At 38.7% G+C, this 19,050-nt stretch overlaps 2 protein-coding genes and 1 long non-coding RNA gene across 3 annotated transcripts; 1 reads left to right on the plus strand and 2 right to left on the minus strand.

Annotated features, from left to right (window-relative positions):
• The first annotated feature begins 9 nt into the window (after positions 1–9).
• On the plus strand, positions 10–4,570 carry LOC118754431 (DNA replication licensing factor Mcm2-like). The gene is made up of 2 exons (XM_036489305.1): positions 10–209; positions 1,041–4,570. Exons 1-2 carry the CDS (start codon positions 11–13, stop codon positions 2,252–2,254), a joined length of 1,413 nt encoding a protein of 470 aa, XP_036345198.1. The 5' UTR covers position 10; the 3' UTR covers positions 2,255–4,570.
• On the minus strand, positions 3,633–8,250 carry LOC118754429. Its single transcript, XM_036489304.1, has 3 exons — positions 7,710–8,250; positions 4,555–7,637; positions 3,633–3,797 (listed from the first exon to the last, which is right to left on the minus strand). Exons 1-3 carry the CDS (start codon positions 8,248–8,250, stop codon positions 3,633–3,635), a joined length of 3,789 nt encoding a protein of 1,262 aa, XP_036345197.1.
• Positions 8,251–12,287: 4,037 nt separating this feature from the next.
• On the minus strand, positions 12,288–16,409 carry LOC118754430. The gene is made up of 2 exons (XR_004994894.1): positions 16,219–16,409; positions 12,288–12,625 (listed from the first exon to the last, which is right to left on the minus strand). It is a non-coding gene; the product is annotated as an uncharacterized LOC118754430 (long non-coding RNA).
• Positions 16,410–19,050: the final 2,641 nt, after the last annotated feature.

Here is a 19,050-nt window from a genome sequence, read left to right on the forward strand (position 1 = left end):
AGACGCGGAAATGATTGAATCGATAGAAAATTTGGAAGATACTAAAGGCCATTCTACAAAAGAATGGGTTAGTATGCTTGGACCACGAACAGAAATCGCCAATCGCTTTCAGTCTTTTTTGCGCACCTTTGTTGATGAACGTGGTATGTACACATACCGGGACCGTATTCAACGCATGTGCGAACAGAATAAATCTTCATTTGTTGTATTTAAAATCTCAATTAGCTGACGCGAGAACCCACAACGCGGCGCATTACGATCGCCCTTCATAAATATCATCAGATCAGCTTTATTGATAAGCGCCTTCAAGCGATCTTCCAACGATTCACCGGCTACGGAGCCGCCAATTTTTTTTTTTTTTTTACACTTGGCAGTGATATCAGCTACATTAACACCATCTACGCGATCCACGGCTGTGCCTTTAGTGAAGAAAATAATGGTGGGCACTGCTTCAATCTGGTGCTTCATAGATATCTCCGGAAAGTTCTCGGCCACTATGCTAGCAAACTGTAATTTTGCGCTCAAAATCTTGGCAAGCTCCTCGAGCGCTTCTTGCACATGCTTACACTGTTCAGCCCAATCGGCGGTAAAGAGCACCACTGTGGTTTTTTCGGCATTGATCAACGCATTATATTCATCGGCGCTTTTAACTGAAATCACTGAAGGGCTAGTAGTCATGTTTATGAATAATGGCAATAACTTGCTTAATAAAAACTTCACGCTGTAAATTTATACGACAGGATCGGAGGGAAGACGCAAGGTTTGCATCCAGCGAGGTTTTTGGGTTAAAAACCAGTTGCCAATTTTATTTATATGTGTGTATGAAGGTCGGTGAGTCATGCGCTTTCAAATTTAGCCTTTTAGTGCAGTCTCTAGTTCGTTATTAGCTTTTAGTTCTTTGATTATATCCAATCCACCTATTAGCTCTCCTTTAGCATACACTTGTGGATATGTAGGCCAATCGGAGTATGTCTTTAAACCTTGGCGAACTTCTTCGTCATTCAGTATATCGAAAGTCTCATAAGGAATATTTGTTGCATCCTACACGGATTTGGCAAATAAAGAGCATGTACTTGCGTACTTCCTACCTGAAGCACCTTTTCAAATGCTAGAAATCTTCGACAAGGTGGCTAAAGACATGGTCTTATCAATATTTCCAACATATGAACGTGTTACAACAGAAATTCATGTTCGTATATCAGAATTGCCTCTTATAGAAGAGTTACGGACTTTCCGGAAACTCCATCTGAACCAGCTGGTGCGTACTTTGGGCGTGGTAACAGCTACAACGGGTGTGTTAACTCAACTTTCAGTCATCAAATACGATTGTGTGAAGTGTGGCTACGTTTTGGGGCCCTTTGTACAGTCACAGAATACAGAAGTTAAACCTGGCTCCTGTCCTGAGTGTCAAAGTGCCGGCCCTTTTTCGATTAATATGGAACAAACATTATATCGGAATTACCAGAAGATTACCTTACAGGAATCTCCTGGTCGCATTCCCGCTGGTCGGACTCCGCGTAGTAAGGACGTAATTCTTTTAGCGGATCTTTGTGACTTATGCAAGCCGGGTGATGAGTTAGAAGTTACTGGTATTTACACAAACAACTCTGATGGTTCGCTAAACACTGAGCAAGGGTTTCCGGTTTTCGTCACCGTCATTATTGCGAATCATATCGTTGTGAAGGACAGCAAACAAGTAGTACAATCGCTTACGGACGAAGACATCGCTACCATTCAGAAGTTGAGTAAAGATCCTCGGATTGCAGAAAGAATAATAGCTTCAATGGCCCCATCCATATATGGCCACGACTATATTAAACGCGCACTTGCGCTGGCTCTATTTGGTGGAGAGTCTAAAAACCCCGGTGATAAACACAAAGTTAGAGGCGACATAAACTTACTTATATGCGGCGACCCAGGAACGGCAAAATCTCAGTTTCTTAAGTACACGGAAAAAATAGCGCCACGTGCAGTTTTCACGACCGGACAAGGGGCCAGTGCTGTAGGCGTGACTGCCTATGTTCGTCGAAATCCAATATCGCGTGAATGGACTTTGGAGGCAGGCGCCCTGGTACTGGCGGATCAAGGTGTATGTCTTATTGATGAGTTTGACAAAATGAACGATCAGGATCGAACTTCCATTCACGAGGCCATGGAGCAGCAATCGATTTCCATATCAAAAGCTGGTATTGTGACGTCTCTACAAGCACGATGTACTGTTATTGCAGCTTCTAATCCGATCGGCGGCAAATAACACCAACATCGAGGGACTTAATCGAAGTAAGTACCCGATTAATTTGCTGGCTTTTCTGGGTAAACAGATTTTCCCAAATTGCTGCCTTTTCATTGATTGACTAAGCAACGCCATAGTGAGTTATTCAATACCTACTTTTTGTTGTTAACCGTTTATTCGAGGCCTAATTGGTTTGTGTTTTTTATCAGGGATTGCTGGCATAACGACATGCTGCGTATCGTGCGATTACAAACAACAAAACACAAACAAAAAGAAGCTGATTGTCACCGAACCGAACCCTTTTGGAGCCGAAGATATGTGAGTTTTTAAATATTTTTTTTGTATTATTTTAAATTGTTCCTTTCGGGCGGGTCTTACACTATAAACTGCCTACACAGTTTATGCAATCTCTTCCAAATAAAGCGGATAGAAAACCAGCAAGCTTGAGAGGTTGAAGATTTTGAAACAAAAAACCATATCGGGTTAAACTTGCTAGTTTTCTACTGTTTGCTTTTATTCTGAGGCGGAGTAGTTCGCTACTTCTGCAGTTATTTTAATTATGGATTCAGATCTGAGGATGGTCGTTTTTGTATAGCCAGATCAACCCGGGGTAACTCGGGTAAGAACCATCACGCCAAATACAAAAAAAAACTCAAAATATACTCCATGGTACTAAAAACAAGTTATCTCAAAAAAGGTTAGACATGGGATCCCTCCTACTACCTAGAAGTGGAATGTTTTGGTAAAAGGAAGTGGAATGTAGTAAAGTGGTGAGGGGTAATTTATGAGGCGGTTGTTGGCTCCGCGTTTCCATCGTTGTATGGCGGGAGTAGAACCAACTTCACCAGTGGTCTTGTGACTTGACCTTTCTCCGTCGAGATGTCCACTACTCGTACTCTGCTGTCGGCACCAGGGTGTATGTTGACAACTCGTCCTAACCTCCACTCAGTGGGGGTTAAGTTGTCTTCCTTGATGACGACCAGATCACCACGTTTGATATTTTCTTTGGGATGCTTCCACTTAATGCGTTTTTGAAGTTCGGTTAGGTACTCTGTTTTCCATCGCCTACAGAAAGTTTGATTAAGTGCTTTGAGTTTTTGCCACCGATTCACTATGGAGGCAGGAGTTTCATTAACGTCTAATTCTGGTGGGGCTAGAAGATGTCCACCGATGAGAAAATGGCCTGGAGTAAGCGGCTCCAGGTCAGTAGGGTTATTTGAAGAGGGACTCAGTGGCCGTGAATTGAGGCATGCCTCAATACGGCATAAAAGAGTACTAAGCTCTTCAAAGGTGTATTTGTGGGAGGACGCAATTTTTCTAAAGTGGCTTTTGAAGCTCTTTACGCCCGCTTCCCACAGTCCTCCCATGTGAGGCGCTGCAGCGGGTATAAAATGCCACGTCAGCATTTGATGATTGTATTTCGAGATAGTTTTTTCTCGGGTTTCAGACAGAAAAGCTTTAAATTCAGATCGTAAGGATCGTGAGGCTCCGACAAAGTTAGTGCCGTTGTCGGAGTAAATATTTCTCGGACATCCTCTTCTAGCCACGAACCGTGCGAACGCCGCTAGAAAAGATGGGGTACTAAGATCACTAGTAGCTTCTAAGTGAATCGCTTTTGTCGTGAAACAAACAAATAAACAGACATACCCTTTAGAAACTCGACAACCTCTGCCGCGGTAACTTTTAACATCAAAAGGTCCAGTAAAGTCTACCCCCGTATTGGTGAAAGCGCGAGTAAATGTAGTGCGTTCCGGGGGAAGAGTTCCCATAAGTTGAGTTTGTGACCGTTTTTTAAAGATAATGCATGTCTTACAATTATGGATAGTGGACCTGATCAAGTTCTTGACTTTGGGAATCCAGTATTGGGTACGGATGAGGCGTAGCATCAGTTGATTCTCTCCATGCAAGGAGACCTTGTGAATAAACGATACAATAAGGCGGGACAACCTGCTGTTATACGGGATAATGCTCGGGTGGCGTTCATTGTATGCTAAGTCCTGGGATGCTCCAAGGCGACCTCCGGCTCTGATGATGTCATGTTTATCGATGAACGGATTAAGCGGAAGGATTTCACTCTTCGCATCGATTGGTTTTTTAGACTTCAAGTTTGCGTATTCTTCACCATAATAATGCTTCTGGTAGATTTTTATCAGGATTTCTGCCGTTGTTTTAATTTCATTAGATGAAATTAAACAAGAATTTTCCTGAAGTGAAGCGTTTGTTTTGGAATGAGTTCTTCGATAGAATCTCATAACATATGATAAAACTCTCAAAGCTCTCGGTAGATCGGAAAAACGGTCAAGAATATCGATATCATTTGCTCTTGTTGTCGCATAAGTGTGTGCTTTTTTTTCTTCAACTTCTGTATGATAGTCTGTTCCTTGAGCGGGCCACTTGGAGTTGTCTTCTTGCAGCCAAGAAGGTCCCTGCCACCACAAAGAATTGTTGACCAATTCTGACGCAGGTAGTCCTCTGCTAGCCAAATCGGCTGGATTTGAGGCCGAGTCTACGTGTAGCCAGTCCTTCTCCCCTACTTTTTCTACGATTTTCGTAATTCGGTGGGCGACGAAGGTTGACCAAGAACAAGGCGGCTTTCGTATCCATGCGAGTACGATGGTCGAGTCCGTCCATAGATGTGTCTTCACTGGTCCTAGGTTGAGGTTGTTGATTATAGATTCTATGATTTCTGCGAGCAGTACTGCTCCGCAAAGCTCCAGTCGTGGTAGCGATATAGTTTTGACGGGGGCTACTCTGGTTTTTGCCAAAAGTAGATTGACCAAAATTTTGTCATCTCTTTTGACACGCATATATGCCGTAGCCGCATATGCTTTTTCTGATGCCTCGCAGAAACCATGTATCTCTATGGTGTCTCCAGGTGAGAAGTATACCCATCGAGATATTCTGATATTATCTATTTCGTGGTAATGTCTCGTAAAATGCTGCCAACGTTCTAAAATAGTATCAGACACAGTCTCATCCCAGTCTGTGCCTTCTAGCCAAATACTTTGCATGAGTATTTTGGCTACGATGACTATTGGTGCGAGCCATCCCAGTGGATCGAAAAGCTTGGCAATCGCTGACAGCATCGCCCTTTTCGTAATAGTGTCGTGCTCCTCCAATGGTCTGACCATAAAATAAAACAAATCCGTATGAGCATTCCACCTTATGCCCAGAGCCTTAACCGTGCTGGTGTCTTCGAATGCTAAGAAATCTTCGCTCAGAAGGTCCGTTTTTGGGATGCCCTTAGGAATTTCCTGACAATTTGAGGTCCATTTCCGTAGTGGAAAACCAGCTGATCGTAACACTTCTGAGATTTCATCTCTTGCTTTAATGGTCGAGTCGACGCTATGTCCTCCAGCTAACACGTCATCCACATACATGCACTTTCGTAGTATGTTAGATGCTATTGGGAAAGAATTCTCTACATCGTCGGCTAATTGCAGAAGTGTCCTTATCGCGAGGTAAGGTGCGCTATTAATCCCGAAAGTGACAGTCTTTAATTCATATAGACTTACAGGTTCGTTTGGGTTTGTACGATAAACTATTCGCTGGTATTTGGTATGGTTGTTATTCACCCAAATTTGGCGGTACATCTTCTCAATGTCGCTATTAAAAACGTACCGATATAATCTCCAGCGGAGTATTAATATTGGAAGATCTGCTTGGAGTACTGGACCTGCGTAAAGTACGTCATTTAAACTTGTACCATTAGCCGTCTGGCTTGAGGCATTAAAGACGACCCGAACTTTTGTAGAGGTGCTTTCCGCCTTTATCACAGCGTGATGGGGTAGAAAGTAATTATCGGAAGAGTCTGCTGAAATGCTACCATTTATCCTGGACATGTGTCCCAGTGATTCATATTCTGTTAGTACCCTATCATACTCCTTTTGCAGGACGGGATCCTTGGTAAGCCGTGTCTCATTCCGGAAGAACTGAGAGCATGCTCTTTTAAGAGAGGGGCCTAGGCAAATGTTTGCTGGAAATTCCTGCCTAAATGGTAGCGAGACTACATATTTTCCATCTGGGTTTCTCTCAGTCGTTTTCCGATAAAGCTCTTCACAATACTTGTCGTCTTCGTTTAAATTTTTGTTTTTCGGTATATCTTCTAGTTCCCAGAAAGCTGTTAGTTGTTGATCCAAGGCAACTTCGCTATGATAAGAAACTATGTTGTTTGTTGGATTTGGTGCTTCTGTGCGACCGGTTAAAATCCAACCGAACACGGTTTCTTGGGCAAGAAGTGTACTGAGAACATTTTTCTTCAAGCCGCACAAAATAATTTGGGGATAAATGTCTCCGCCAAGTACTAGGTCTACTTCTTCGTTAACGTAGAACCTTTTATCTGCTAAAATCAGATCTGGAAATGCCTGCATAGTCATAGCGCTGATATGGCAGGATGGAAGATTTCCAGTTAATTTTGTCAGATCGAGCACTGTTGCATGTAGACTAAACAGTGGGTCAACAGGGGACCGTAGTTCTATGTTGCATGCCTCCTTGACCTGAGCAGAGGTTGAATTCGTTATGCCTGAAACTTTGGCATACATCTTCTTAGATGGCAGGTTGATTCTGCGTTTGAGTCGTTCTGTTATAAAGGAACACTCCGAACCAGAATCAATGAGTGCTCGTGCTGAAAAATCTGTACCATTGAGACGTATATTTACACGAGCCGTTCCTAAAAGTACACCTGAGTTCATATTTGCATAATTAGACTTAACGTTTTTGCTTTTACCGGAGTTAGTTTTATTGAAGTTACGCCTTGCTGCAGCTTGTTGCGAGGTTGAGGCAACATCTTTGGCAGAGCTCGGTGGCGTTTGAGGCGGTGTTGCCTTTGGCGGAATTGTCTGGGTGTGCAGGAGCGTATGATGTCGCGAGTGACACGTGCTGCAATTGAAAGGGCTTGTGCATCTTGACACAGTATGTCCAGAACTCAGACAATTCAGGCAAGCATTGTTGCTCTTTAAAAACTCTATCCTTTCAGTTGGCGTTAGCTTTAGGAAATGGGAACAGCGGCGTAATTTGTGCTCATTTGTTTGGCACATTTTACATGTGTACTTGGTTACGCTTGTTTGGAACGCGCCAAGTCTTTTTGTGGGGGCTTCTGAGGGATGTCTGGTGTTTTGCGGCTTTGACGCTTTTACAGACTTTGTGCCCTTTATGCCTGACATGGTTTCCAAGGTTTGAAACCTATTCGATAGGAACTTGTCCATGTCTACCCACTTTGGTAAATCTTTCTTGTGATCTATGGTTTGTTCCCATAGAGCCAGCGTACAGTCGGGAAGTTTAGTTGAGCATAGATATACAATAATTGCATCCCAATTCGAGATGTCAATATTATGGCTCTTGAGCGCTGATAAACAATTATTTATATCGCGCTGCAACTTCTTCAGTGAGCTACCACACTCATTATCTATGGAAATTAGGTTGAAAAGAATTTTTAGTTGCGTATTTATGAGGATACGCTTATTTTCATATCTCTCACACAGGTTATTCCAGGCCGTTTGAAAACCTTCATTGGTGAGTGGACATTTTCTTACTATGTCTTTGGCTTCCCCTTGAGTCTTCTGATTCAGGTGAAATAGTTTCTCCACAGGGGTGAGCCGCTTGTTTAGGATGTATATGGCTGTGAACATGTCACGGAACGATGGCCATGACAGATAGTCGCCCTTGAACACATCTGTGTCACACGGAGGAAGGTGAATATTGTGTTCACGAACCGACTGATCTTGTACATCCTTCTCTGCATTTACAAGCGTCTCAGCCTGACTAGCCATTACCGACATGCATTTGACATAGCTGGAAAACGAGCCCTTATGTTTCCGTCTAATTGCTTTAATGTCATCTTTAGAAATTCCTTCTTTATTTATGATCGCGTCATAAGCTACTTTGGTCTTTTCCCACAAAGCCTTTAGTTCGTCTTGCTGTATTGCAAGGCCGTGTTTGTTTTGCTCTGTGGCTGGTGTGCTATTGTAATCTGATTCAAATTCGATTACAGATTCTGCCAAACGAATAAAGGTTTCCATTGCGGTAATTGATCTTCAGATTACTCTTTACGAATTAAAATTTGTTGTAGTTTTCGAAAGAAGTATGTTCACTATAAATAGGAATAGACCGTGTATATTCCAAACTGTCGTATATGTATAAATGCACAGCGAAACTTTTGCCAAATTGTCGAAAAGAGTATAAGAGTACCAACGTAGCTTGTTTAAACTCTACGAGCCAAAACCCAGAAGCAATCAAGAAAACACTACGATTTAAAATTAATATCTCTTTCAGAAAATTGATGATTTTTTTTATTTTTTCAGAAAAGTGATAAGCATATGTATGTATATATATGTTTATGTGCTACTCGCCACCCAACACTGCCGACGAAGGTATATATATATATGTATAAGCATATATGTATGCACAAATTCGTGTGTACACCCAACGCAACGTCGTCAAAACTAATCCAAATGGACTTAATTTAAATTTTTACCAGCAAATATTTCGCAAATGGACTGAATTTAGCGTGGTGAAGTGATTTTTGTGAAAAAAAATGTGAAGGAAATTAAAAATTTGAGGTTATGTGACCTCAAACACAGTGAATCAGTGTAATGCAAATTTAAGAAATGTGCTGCACGAATTAAATTGCTTATGCACAACGAAATTGAAAGTGAAATTTATCGGCGCTTTGTTAAGTCGAGTAGCAAATCGAATGTGGCAAGTGGCAAAATACCAAAAAATTGTTGCAATATGTAGTGAGCCGGAAAGAAATGTGTGCTGCACTTTGATATTTAAGTTACATATATGCCACTGTTCACTGTGATATGTGTAGATTGCACGGTGCACCAATTACGAACTGTTAATGTCGATGGACACTCTTCACTGCGGTTATTTGCACAAGTTCAACTTTTTTTCCCGTTTTTTCTCACAAATCACTTCAACTCGCTTGGATTCACTTTGAGGTTATATCTGGTAATTTTTTTGTGCACTTGAATTTGTAACCACGTACCTTAGTTTCCTAGTAGCTGGTGAAACTGCTTGTTGGACGATGATGTTATCAATGTTTTTCTGGTTCGTGGCACGAATTAGTGTGGCTGTGGCTGTAGCAGGATCGCTGTTATGTGCAGCTTGATGTGACCAAATTCCTTTTTCGTAAAAGTGGCTCAATTACTTTTTGGGTTCGCTTTTTCTTCTAGTGTGGACTGTATGTTGGTTTCCCGGCTCCTAAGGACCAATAAAAACGTCAGTGTGACGCAGTGCGGCTCAAGTGCGGTGCGCAAAATGGTCACAATGAGGTTTGAAAGTAATAGGAAAAGGAGACAAATAAAACTCGGTTTAGTTTAGTGGTTTTATTAATTGTCCAAGTATTTTGATTTGATTTAGATATGTTGGTTTACAATGGTTTTACCTGAAAATAATGTGGCCTGGTAGCTGCAGTTCTTTCTCCTTGGTCTCCCGATGTGAAATTGAAAAAATCTAAAGCCGTGATTTTCGTTCGAACCGCCGGACAAAGAAAAGACGTTGAGGGGAAATTCAACGAAAGATACTTTATCCGGCGGGAAACTTAAACTAACGGCGCGAATCTATAATATACGTACATGTGTACAAGTATGCATGCATAAATGTACACATATGTGAATGACACATTAGGGTGGTGCATTATATTTGGAAATATTTAGGCTTAAGGCCTAAACACCGAGTTTTGTACAAATTGGTGGAACGGTTACCGATATACTTATATGTGATCATAAGTGGGCGGTGCCACGCCCATTTTCCAAAATTTTACCATAAACGTATTTCTTGGTAAAGAATTGTTGCAAGCATCAATTTTGAATAAATTAGCTTCAATATTTAATGATTTATCGAAGATTTTGTATTTCTCTAAATTACCGTTATATGGGATGTGGGCGTGGTTATTGTCCGATTTTAAAAAGTTTCGGCGGTCTTTTATGCTGTACCAAGGCCAACAACTGTGCCAAGTTTGGAAGAAATTGGTGCAGCGGTTACCAAGATATACACATGTAACCATAAGTGGGCGTGGCTACGCCCATTTTCCAAAAATTTATAATATTCTTATTTTTCGTCTAAAACTTTTTATAAATATCAATTTTGAGTGAATAGCAGTAGTTACTAAAATATCGCAGTTTTCGTATTTCTGAAAATTACCGTTATATGGGAAGTAGGCGTGGTTATTGAGCGATTTTAAAAATGTTCGGCCATTTGGTATGTTATGCGAAGACCAACAACTGTGCCAAGTTTGGAAGAAATTGGTGCAGCGGTTACCAAGATATACACATGTAACCATAAGTGGGCGTGGCTACGCCCATTTGCCAAAAATTTATAATATTCTTATTTTTCGTCTAAAAATTATTGTAAATATCAATTTTGAGTGAATTATCTTCAGTAGTTACTAAAATACCGCAGTTTTCGTATTTCTGGAAATTACCGTTATATGGGAAGTGGGCGTGGTTAAAGTCCGATTTCGCCCATTTTCTATACCAACCTACCTTGGATTAAGGGAAACCTACATACCGAATTTCGTTGAGATATCTCAATGTTTGCTCGAGTTATCGTGTACACGGACGGACGGACAGACGGACAGACGGACAGACGGACGGACAGACAGACATGGCTTAATCGATTTCTTTTTTCATCCTGATCATTTATGTATACATTTGTCTATATCTATCTCGATTCGTTTTGGCTGTTACAAACAACCGTTATGTGAACAAAATTAATATAAGTGCGCTCGGGTATAAAAAGCGTACTATATAAAAAAAACAATGCGCATATAAAAGAGCACCAACTTAACTTGTAATACATTTATGTACACAAATTTTATATTTAGTATAGAAATATTCAATTCAAATACGCCCATATTAAAAGTAAGCGATTTGCAATTGCCGATTGCTTTTTCATAATTGATTTAAAAAAAAATATTTAAATTCCATGCTGGTTGTAATGGGAATTGAACACTGACCCTCTGGAAATAAGCAAATTGTGGCAAGCATCTTCGCGCACTCAGCTACAGCCAGACATGTAAATGTGCATTTAAATGTTGAGTTTGAATCAACACCACGCGTGCGTGTTATGAAGGTATTATTTTTAAATACGAACATTTTTATCCGATAATCAAATAGAAAAACTTCAGGTTTACTATGCGCTATTTCCCTCAGTGAATTCAAAACATTTTTCTGAATATTACAACGCGTTTTTTCTCTTAGTGTAGTGATTTTTGAACTTTTATTCAAATTTGTGCAATGAAATCAAAAACCGGGACACTAAAACGAAACCCGGGACATTTTACAGTTGGACCGGGACACCGGGACAAATAGTCTAAAACCGGGACATGTTCGGGAAAACCAGGAAATCTGGCAGCCCTATTACTAGAGATATTTAAACAACTAAGGTGGGCTTAGAGTGTAGACAGGATGACTAAACGGACTAGGAAGTTACTGATGACTAGACGGACGGGCCAATGTTAGGCTAAGGGGATGCTGCTAAATTTGAGGAGTCGCAGCAGCATCCAAGGCTGCGAGGAGAATGTACGTAGAAGTGGGTGGGACGACTCCACCTTACAGGACCGGTTCTGTTTTCTTCACTTTCACTATACTTTAGTTTTTCTTCACTCCCACTTTGCATACAATTTCGACTTCTCTATTCATTCTGAGCATTTATGTATACATTTGTCTATATCTATCTCGATTCGTTTTGGCTGTTATAAACAACCGTTATGTGAACAAAATTAATATACCCTTGTGCACAAGTGCGCTCGGGTATAAAAATCAAATCAGCTGCTCTACTGATACTACCTGTATTACAAAACATTGCAAAGAAGTACATTTGACCGTACTTCGAAGTATGAAGTACAATGCCTCAAAAAGAAGTACTGTACTTCCGAAAGAAGTACGGTTGGTCATATTATTTATGGGTATTGTTAACTAAACTGTTGGTTTTTAAGTAAAAACTCAATTCTAAATTTAACAATTTTTGGCTTTTCATGCGAATTGCTAAAAATCCTAAAATATATATGTCACCAATAAAAAAAATCTCGACGTGCAAGAAAAAAGCCAAGTATGTATTTAAATTTATTTAACTCGCAGGTCTGTGTAATCTAGAAATCAGGGTTGGAGACGGAAAAGTCATATTTTTAATACAGGAATATTTTATAACTTGGATTTCAGAAGAGATATTTTGTATTCTTAATTACGTATTGTAACAATATTGCGAAATTTATAAAAGGCAGCAGTCGACCGGATATCCGAATCCGGCTCTTATTTTTTACATGGTATCCGGCATCCAGTTATCCGGCAAAATCTCTATCCGGCACATCCTAATCCAATGTCAAAGTTACTGGTGGTAGTTAGGCGCACAATTTCAACTGCTGCATAGGGGTTTCCAGCTGTTAGTTACCTGAAATTAAATGATATATAGTATGCATTTTAAAACAACTTATTTTTTTGTTTTAATTGATGTAATTTTAATACTATAAAATCTTATTTTATTTTAAATTTTCATGCAATTTTTATATTCTACTTATCCATAATAGTATAGATAAAATTGATTACGGCTGCGTTTCTTTATACATTCCGGATAATCGCATTTCACAGCCGAAATAAACAGAATGCGTTTGAAATATACGTCAACATATCAGCAGGAACGTTCTAAAAAATTAATAAACAAAAAAGTTTATTCCAAACGTTCAGAATGAATAAAGAAATGCAGCCTATATGAAAAATGTTCGTAACGATTTATTTCTCAAAGTACTAAACCGATTTTAATGATTATATTTTTAAAGCGAAGCATTTGTGAAAAAAAACTGAGTGGTATACGTATTTTTTTATTCTTTGAAAATAAACGCCCTTTTTTTTTGTTACAAAAAATACAAGGACGTAGACGTAGACTATTTCGTCGTAAAACTCAGCGCATAACTACGCAGTTCGCGTTCTCTGTCTAGTTAAAAATTTCGTATTTTATATTATTCTCATCGCCCAACATATGTGCGAATGTTGATCTGCTTGTGCACTACTGTGGTTTGCTGTTACCGAGATAGAGACTAATAAAATCGCAAAATTGTGTCGAGTACAATATCATAAGGCCGTGTGTTTGTGGGCAAAAAGTGGAGCGGACGCAGCATAAAATACAATGTGCTAAGTGTAATGACCTGTTTCACCTAGCTTGTGTAAATATGAACCCAACTGATGTTGAGTTCTTGCTCAATTCTGATAAGCCATTTCTCTGCAATGGTTGTGCTGGGGCTCGGCGTGATTCCATGCGTTTGCCACCACCTATCGTCGTTTCTGAGGACAGAGTAGTTGGTGCTTTGTCTAACAACACGGCTACCTCAAGTAGTCAAATAGGCTCACAACGCAACAATAATGCAACTGCTCATCATCAGTCTAAAATGCCATTTTCATCCTCTCCGTCTCTACAAATGTGTAAAGGTTCAGGCAGCAAGTTCAATCAAATTGACGCTGAGCAATATCACTACAATCATTGTTCGATGAGATTATTGCCCTTAGAGCTGAGAATATTCGTGTTTTTGCTTTAGTCAATGCATTAGCGGATGACAATAAACGGCTTATTAGCAAAACGGAATCTCTTGAAGCCGTGTTACACTCATTGCAGAGTAAACTGTGCACCGATGGGCTTGCGGAGTCCATCAATTTGCTCACCAGTGTTGCCGCGCCGTCTCAAGAAAATGTATCCTTGAGCAAGCCAAAAATGTATCCAAATGTATCCAATTTTCTTTTTTCACATATACATCTCATAATTTGTAAGAAAATCAAACATTTTCATAAAAAATACATAATTTAACCCATCCTAAGGACTAGGAATACATGTGCATAAAATCAAACATTTGTAATTTCAATTTATAAAGTAAATTTTTTTTGCATAAGTATTTTGCAAAGTAAATATGAGTAGTCCACTTGCAAACAGCGTTATGTGATTTTATAATAGAAAGCCGTAAATTTAAAAAAACGACTACGACAACAAGTATCATTTAAATTGAATCTTTTCCATTATTACCTGAAAATTTGGATAAATAAGAGCCTTTTAAAATTGTAACATAACATAACATGACATAAGATAACATAAACAGTCTATACGACCTAAAGCAGTTTTCTAAGTTCATCAGAAGATGTATAGTTTTGAAAGTTTATAAATAAGTGTGATAGCGACTTTTGGAAGAAGAGTTAACATTTGATGTTATTTTTTTCAGAATATAAAAAAGATTTTGCACTGTGTTGACATGAAACTACTATAAGTACTGGTACGTAATCCTCCAAAAACTAAAAATCGAAAAAATTTTACATAGCGCACTTTGTACACTCTAAAAAGAGCATGTAAAACTACTACTGAAAAGTGTCTATTTTTCAACAAGAATCTGTATAAATATACGTATAGGATGTTCAGTTTTTGATTTTGAACTTGAGATCTTTAAAATATACACGTAAATACACATATATAGAATGTTTAAAATTGCAAAAATTTTCAAACTACAAATACATTTCCTACTTATAATAAACATTACTTTATTTTAAACATTTTATGTGTAATTTTGCTCTTGTGACAAATTCGTTATGTAAAAGTAAACAGGCAATGATTAATTTTATTACACGGCGTGCAAATTTGCACACATTAAAAGAGGAAACTGGTTACCTCTCTCAATATGCGCAAATAAAAAATTTTTTTTTAGAGTGTATTTAAAGTCTTTTCAGTAAAATTCATAAAAGTTTCCTTAAATAAATGAAATTTAGTTTTTTAAACTACATTGAAATCTTTCTTTTTAAATTAACAAATGAAAATATGTGATATGAAAGATATTACTACAGAAAGAGTATAATTTACTTTATATATATCGTCGTTTAAAGTGCAAAACCGCGTATCGTCATTCTGCAAAACCGCGTAACTGACATTTGCTGCCAAAAATTGGCAAGCTCTTGGCTCAATCCTTATCCATTCGTCCTGAAATATACTAGCCAGAAATGCGATTGCTTAATAAACAAGAGAACCATTTTGAAATATAAGTGTTTTTACTCTCTAGAAAATAATTTATGCAACGTCACATACGCGGTTTTGCATTATCTTGATACGCGGTTTTGCATTTTGTTGATTCGCGGTTTTGTACTTTAAACGACGATATGTATATTAAGATCTTGCTTAAAGCATCCTTTTAAGCTAATTAAAGCAATTGCGCTTATACCTATTTTGGTGAGATCTCTTCATATGTTCATTGCTTCGTTCACAAAAAATAAAATCCTTTAATTTCAGGCTTAAGTAGCGATTCTTTATACGTTTAGAAAACGTAATGCCTTCTACCATCTTTAATGAAAATCGATTTTTGAACGAAAAAAACTTTATAGGAAATATAAAATTTTGGCCTATTTAAAAAAGTATCCACATTTATACGGACCGGAAAAAATAAGTATCCCGCAAAAATTCGTCTAAAACGGCATCCCTGGTAGAGTTGTCAAACTATCGATGGCACTATCGATAGTATCGATAGTTTCAATTTTTTTAGACTATCAATACTCATTGATAGTTTTTTCTTATACTATCAAAAATATCGATAGTTTAGTAGGACTATCGATCATCTCTCCCAATTTTTTTGAAATTATACATACATATGTTAATCGTAAATCCTATTTTGTTTGTATAACTTGTGTTTGTTTTTGAACTTTCTAAAAAGAGAAGTATTCTGGCTAAGCAGTTACTTAATTTTGAATGATTATAACTTTTATAAGATAATATTTATTTCACTATGATCCTGTAAAAACAAAGCACCCTAACTGATTTAGCGCTATCGATAGCGCTATCGATAGTGCTATCGATAGTTTTGTTTTTTTTTTGAGACTATCGTGAATATTGATAGTTTTCTGAAAACTATACTATCGATGGTGTGACTATCGATAGTTTGACACCTCTAATCCCTGGTGCTCACTACCGAAGTTAAAAATCTTCGCTCGAATTGCAGAATCGTCGCGAGAGAGTCTTCCACTCACTGTGCTAACTCTGCTATTGCTAATACCCCAGCTTCAACGACTGCTACGCATCATACTTCGTCAGGTACATGTATGTCTGAGTGTAACATAGACGTTGCGTGGGAGAAGTCTCATCCTTCCGCTCGCAGTATTAACTCTGCTAACTCTGCTATGGTTACTCCTCCAGCTGTAACAACTGCTACGGATCACACGCCGACAACTACTTGTATGCCTCCTACGTAGCTGCTGCCTCTGCTGACACATACGCTGCTGCTGCCGCTGCCGCCGCCGCCGCTACTGAAATAAACAGTGCTGATGGTTCGCTATCAACTGGACAAGCACAGTGGGTCACCATGCAAACGAAGAGGAACAAAAAGAAGAAGGAAAAAAATGTACGCAACGTGGTTATTGGGTGCAGTATCAGTACTGAATTAGATCGCGGATACGAAAATATGGCTGCACTTGTCTTCTTTTAAACCAAATGTATCTGAGGAAAATATAATTTCTTTAGTGGAAAAAAATACTGGAATCGACAGAATTAGCATTTCTTGTTTTAAGCTCATCAAAAAGGATGTTGACATTGGCTCGCTTACGAAGATCAATTTTAAACTGGGTGTTATTGCATCTCAATATGACAAGGTTTTGGACCCAGCGCTCAAGAGTTTGAAGATACACTTTCAAAATATGGGTGGCTTAAGTACAACTCCGGACGACATTATCATCCGTAGCTCAGTTTCGGATTTTGACTAATCTTCGTGGAGTCTTGGTTAAATGCAAACTTTTTTGATAGTGAATATTTCAATCCGACCTTATTGAACGTTTTTCGGAAAGATCGGGATGTTAATAGTACAGGATTTTCTCGCGGTGGTGGTGTTCTTATCGCAGTTCGGCGTTATCTTCATACATTTGTTGTCCCGCTCAGCGACAGTGACCCAATATTAGAACAAATTTGTGTTTGCATCAAAGGTACTTCTGAATTTGACTCTTTATATATATTGGCTTCGTACATCCCGCCTGGTAGTAATTTTAGTCTTTATAAAACTCATACAGACAACATTTCATATTTGGTTCACAATGTGTTAACAACTAATCATCTATGTGTGTTCGGTGATTTCAATCTTCCAAATATTATTTGGTCTAATAATCTGTCAAAATGGGGTCTTATACCAACGAATGTTAATACAGAGGTCGAATCTTACTTTGTTGATAATATTTTAAGTCTTAACTTAGTGCAATTGAATTGTTTCAAAAACAAGCTTAATCGAATTTTAGATCTCGTTTTTGTTAGTGATAATATCAAGGCTACTATTTCGGAATGTTACTCGCCGATCTTGCCTACAGATAAGCATCATGTTTCCGTGGCCCTCAACGTAAAGTTTTATGAATTTTCAGGCACTAAATGTGAAGAGACAATGGCTCATTGTCTAAATTCTCAAAGTGTGACTTTTCAAGGGTCAATAACTCTTTAAGCAAAGTTAAATGGGATGAGCTGCTCTTGAGCTCCGCTACCTCGGATTGTTATTCTGCCTTAAGGTCTAAAGTGGTGGAGATTTGTCACCAAAATATTCCACTAATTCGGAAAAGGCCGTACAAGCTTCATTGGTATACACGAGATTTAAAAAAAAGCTCAAGAATCGGCGAAATAAGCTTCATAAGAGTTTTGGACGATATAATACTCTCTACACTTAGGGTCTGGTTATGCATACTTCGCATAACTTCGCACACCATTTGTACCAGTGCCCTAAAAGTGTAACTTAAGAAAATATGAAGCAAAATCTAAACTCAACAGAACGCTAAGTTTTTAAAAGTTCTGCTAATTTCTGGGTAATGGAATACAAAATACATATAAAGTTCATACGAAATTACAGTTTGCGAAGTTGTGCGAAGTTATGCGAAGTATGCATAATCAGACCATTATACACTATATCTTCAAGGTTCGAAAAAATTCAACAGCTGAATAAATTTCTGTATAAAAATTACATTTTGGGCGTTGAAAGCAACATCAAATCTACTCCTAAGTATTTTTGGCAGTTCATTAAGTTTAGGAAGTCTGCCTCTGGAGTTCCGTCTGCGGTTTCCTGGGAAGATAGATCCGCTAGTACTTCTTCAGAAGTTGCTAATCTGTTTGCGGAGTTCTTTAATTCAAACTTCGTTTGAGATTATCATGACTCCAACTCCTACTTCTCCTTGAAAGATAACTCACCTCTGAACTTCGGCCTTTTGAGCCTGTCGTTAGAAGACGTTGAGGATGGTATCAAAGATCTTAAACCATCTACTAAGATGGATATAGATGGTATCTCCACTATCCTTCTTATAAAATGTCCTGCGCTTGCTTTGCCTCTCAAACTAATCTTTAACAAATCATTAGCATCTGGGGTCTTTATTGACGAGTGGAAACGGACGGATGTTACTCCAATTTTCAAAAGTGGCAAAAAGGACGATGTGTCTAATTACAGGCCGATTTCTAAACTCTGGACTGTATCTAAACTTTTTGAAAGAATCATAAAGGAAAATATGTATTTTGCTACGAAGAGTATAATCTCTCCACAGCAGCATGGTTTTGTTACTGGTAGATCCACAGTATCCAATCTCGCCCTATTTAGTGACTACTGTATTTCGGCGTTTTCTGCTGGGGACCAAGTAGACTGTATCTATACTGACTTCTCAAAAGCGTTCGACAAAGTAAGCTTGCATCTCTAGGTTTTCATTCCGTATTCCTAGATTGGTTGCGATCATATTTAAGTAATAGACGTTGTGTATTGATTGTTGATGATGTCTCCTCTAGGCCCTTCACTGCATCCTCTGGAGTTCCACAGGAAAGTGTCTTGGGCCCTCTGCTCTTCGTCTTGTTCA

This window comes from Rhagoletis pomonella, unplaced genomic scaffold, assembly GCF_013731165.1.
Source record: "Rhagoletis pomonella isolate Grant_MI unplaced genomic scaffold, Rhpom_1.0 Rhpom_scaffold_03885, whole genome shotgun sequence".
Lineage (NCBI taxonomy): Eukaryota > Metazoa > Arthropoda > Insecta > Diptera > Tephritidae > Rhagoletis > Rhagoletis pomonella.

Coding starts and splice junctions, on each gene's coding strand:
- LOC118754431 (XM_036489305.1), top strand. CDS start 11: ATGATTGAATCGATAGAAAATTTGGAAGATACTAAAGGCCATTCTACA. Junction 210..1,040: donor TAAATCTTCATTTGTTGTAT/TTAAAATCTCAA, acceptor TATTTGTTGCAT/CCTACACGGATTTGGCAAAT.
- LOC118754429 (XM_036489304.1), bottom strand. CDS start 8,250: ATGGAAACCTTTATTCGTTTGGCAGAATCTGTAATCGAATTTGAATCA. Junction 7,638..7,709: donor AACGGCCTGGAATAACCTGT/GTGAGAGATATG, acceptor TAATTTCCATAG/ATAATGAGTGTGGTAGCTCA. Junction 3,798..4,554: donor ACACTTATGCGACAACAAGA/GCAAATGATATC, acceptor CATCTTTTCTAG/CGGCGTTCGCACGGTTCGTG.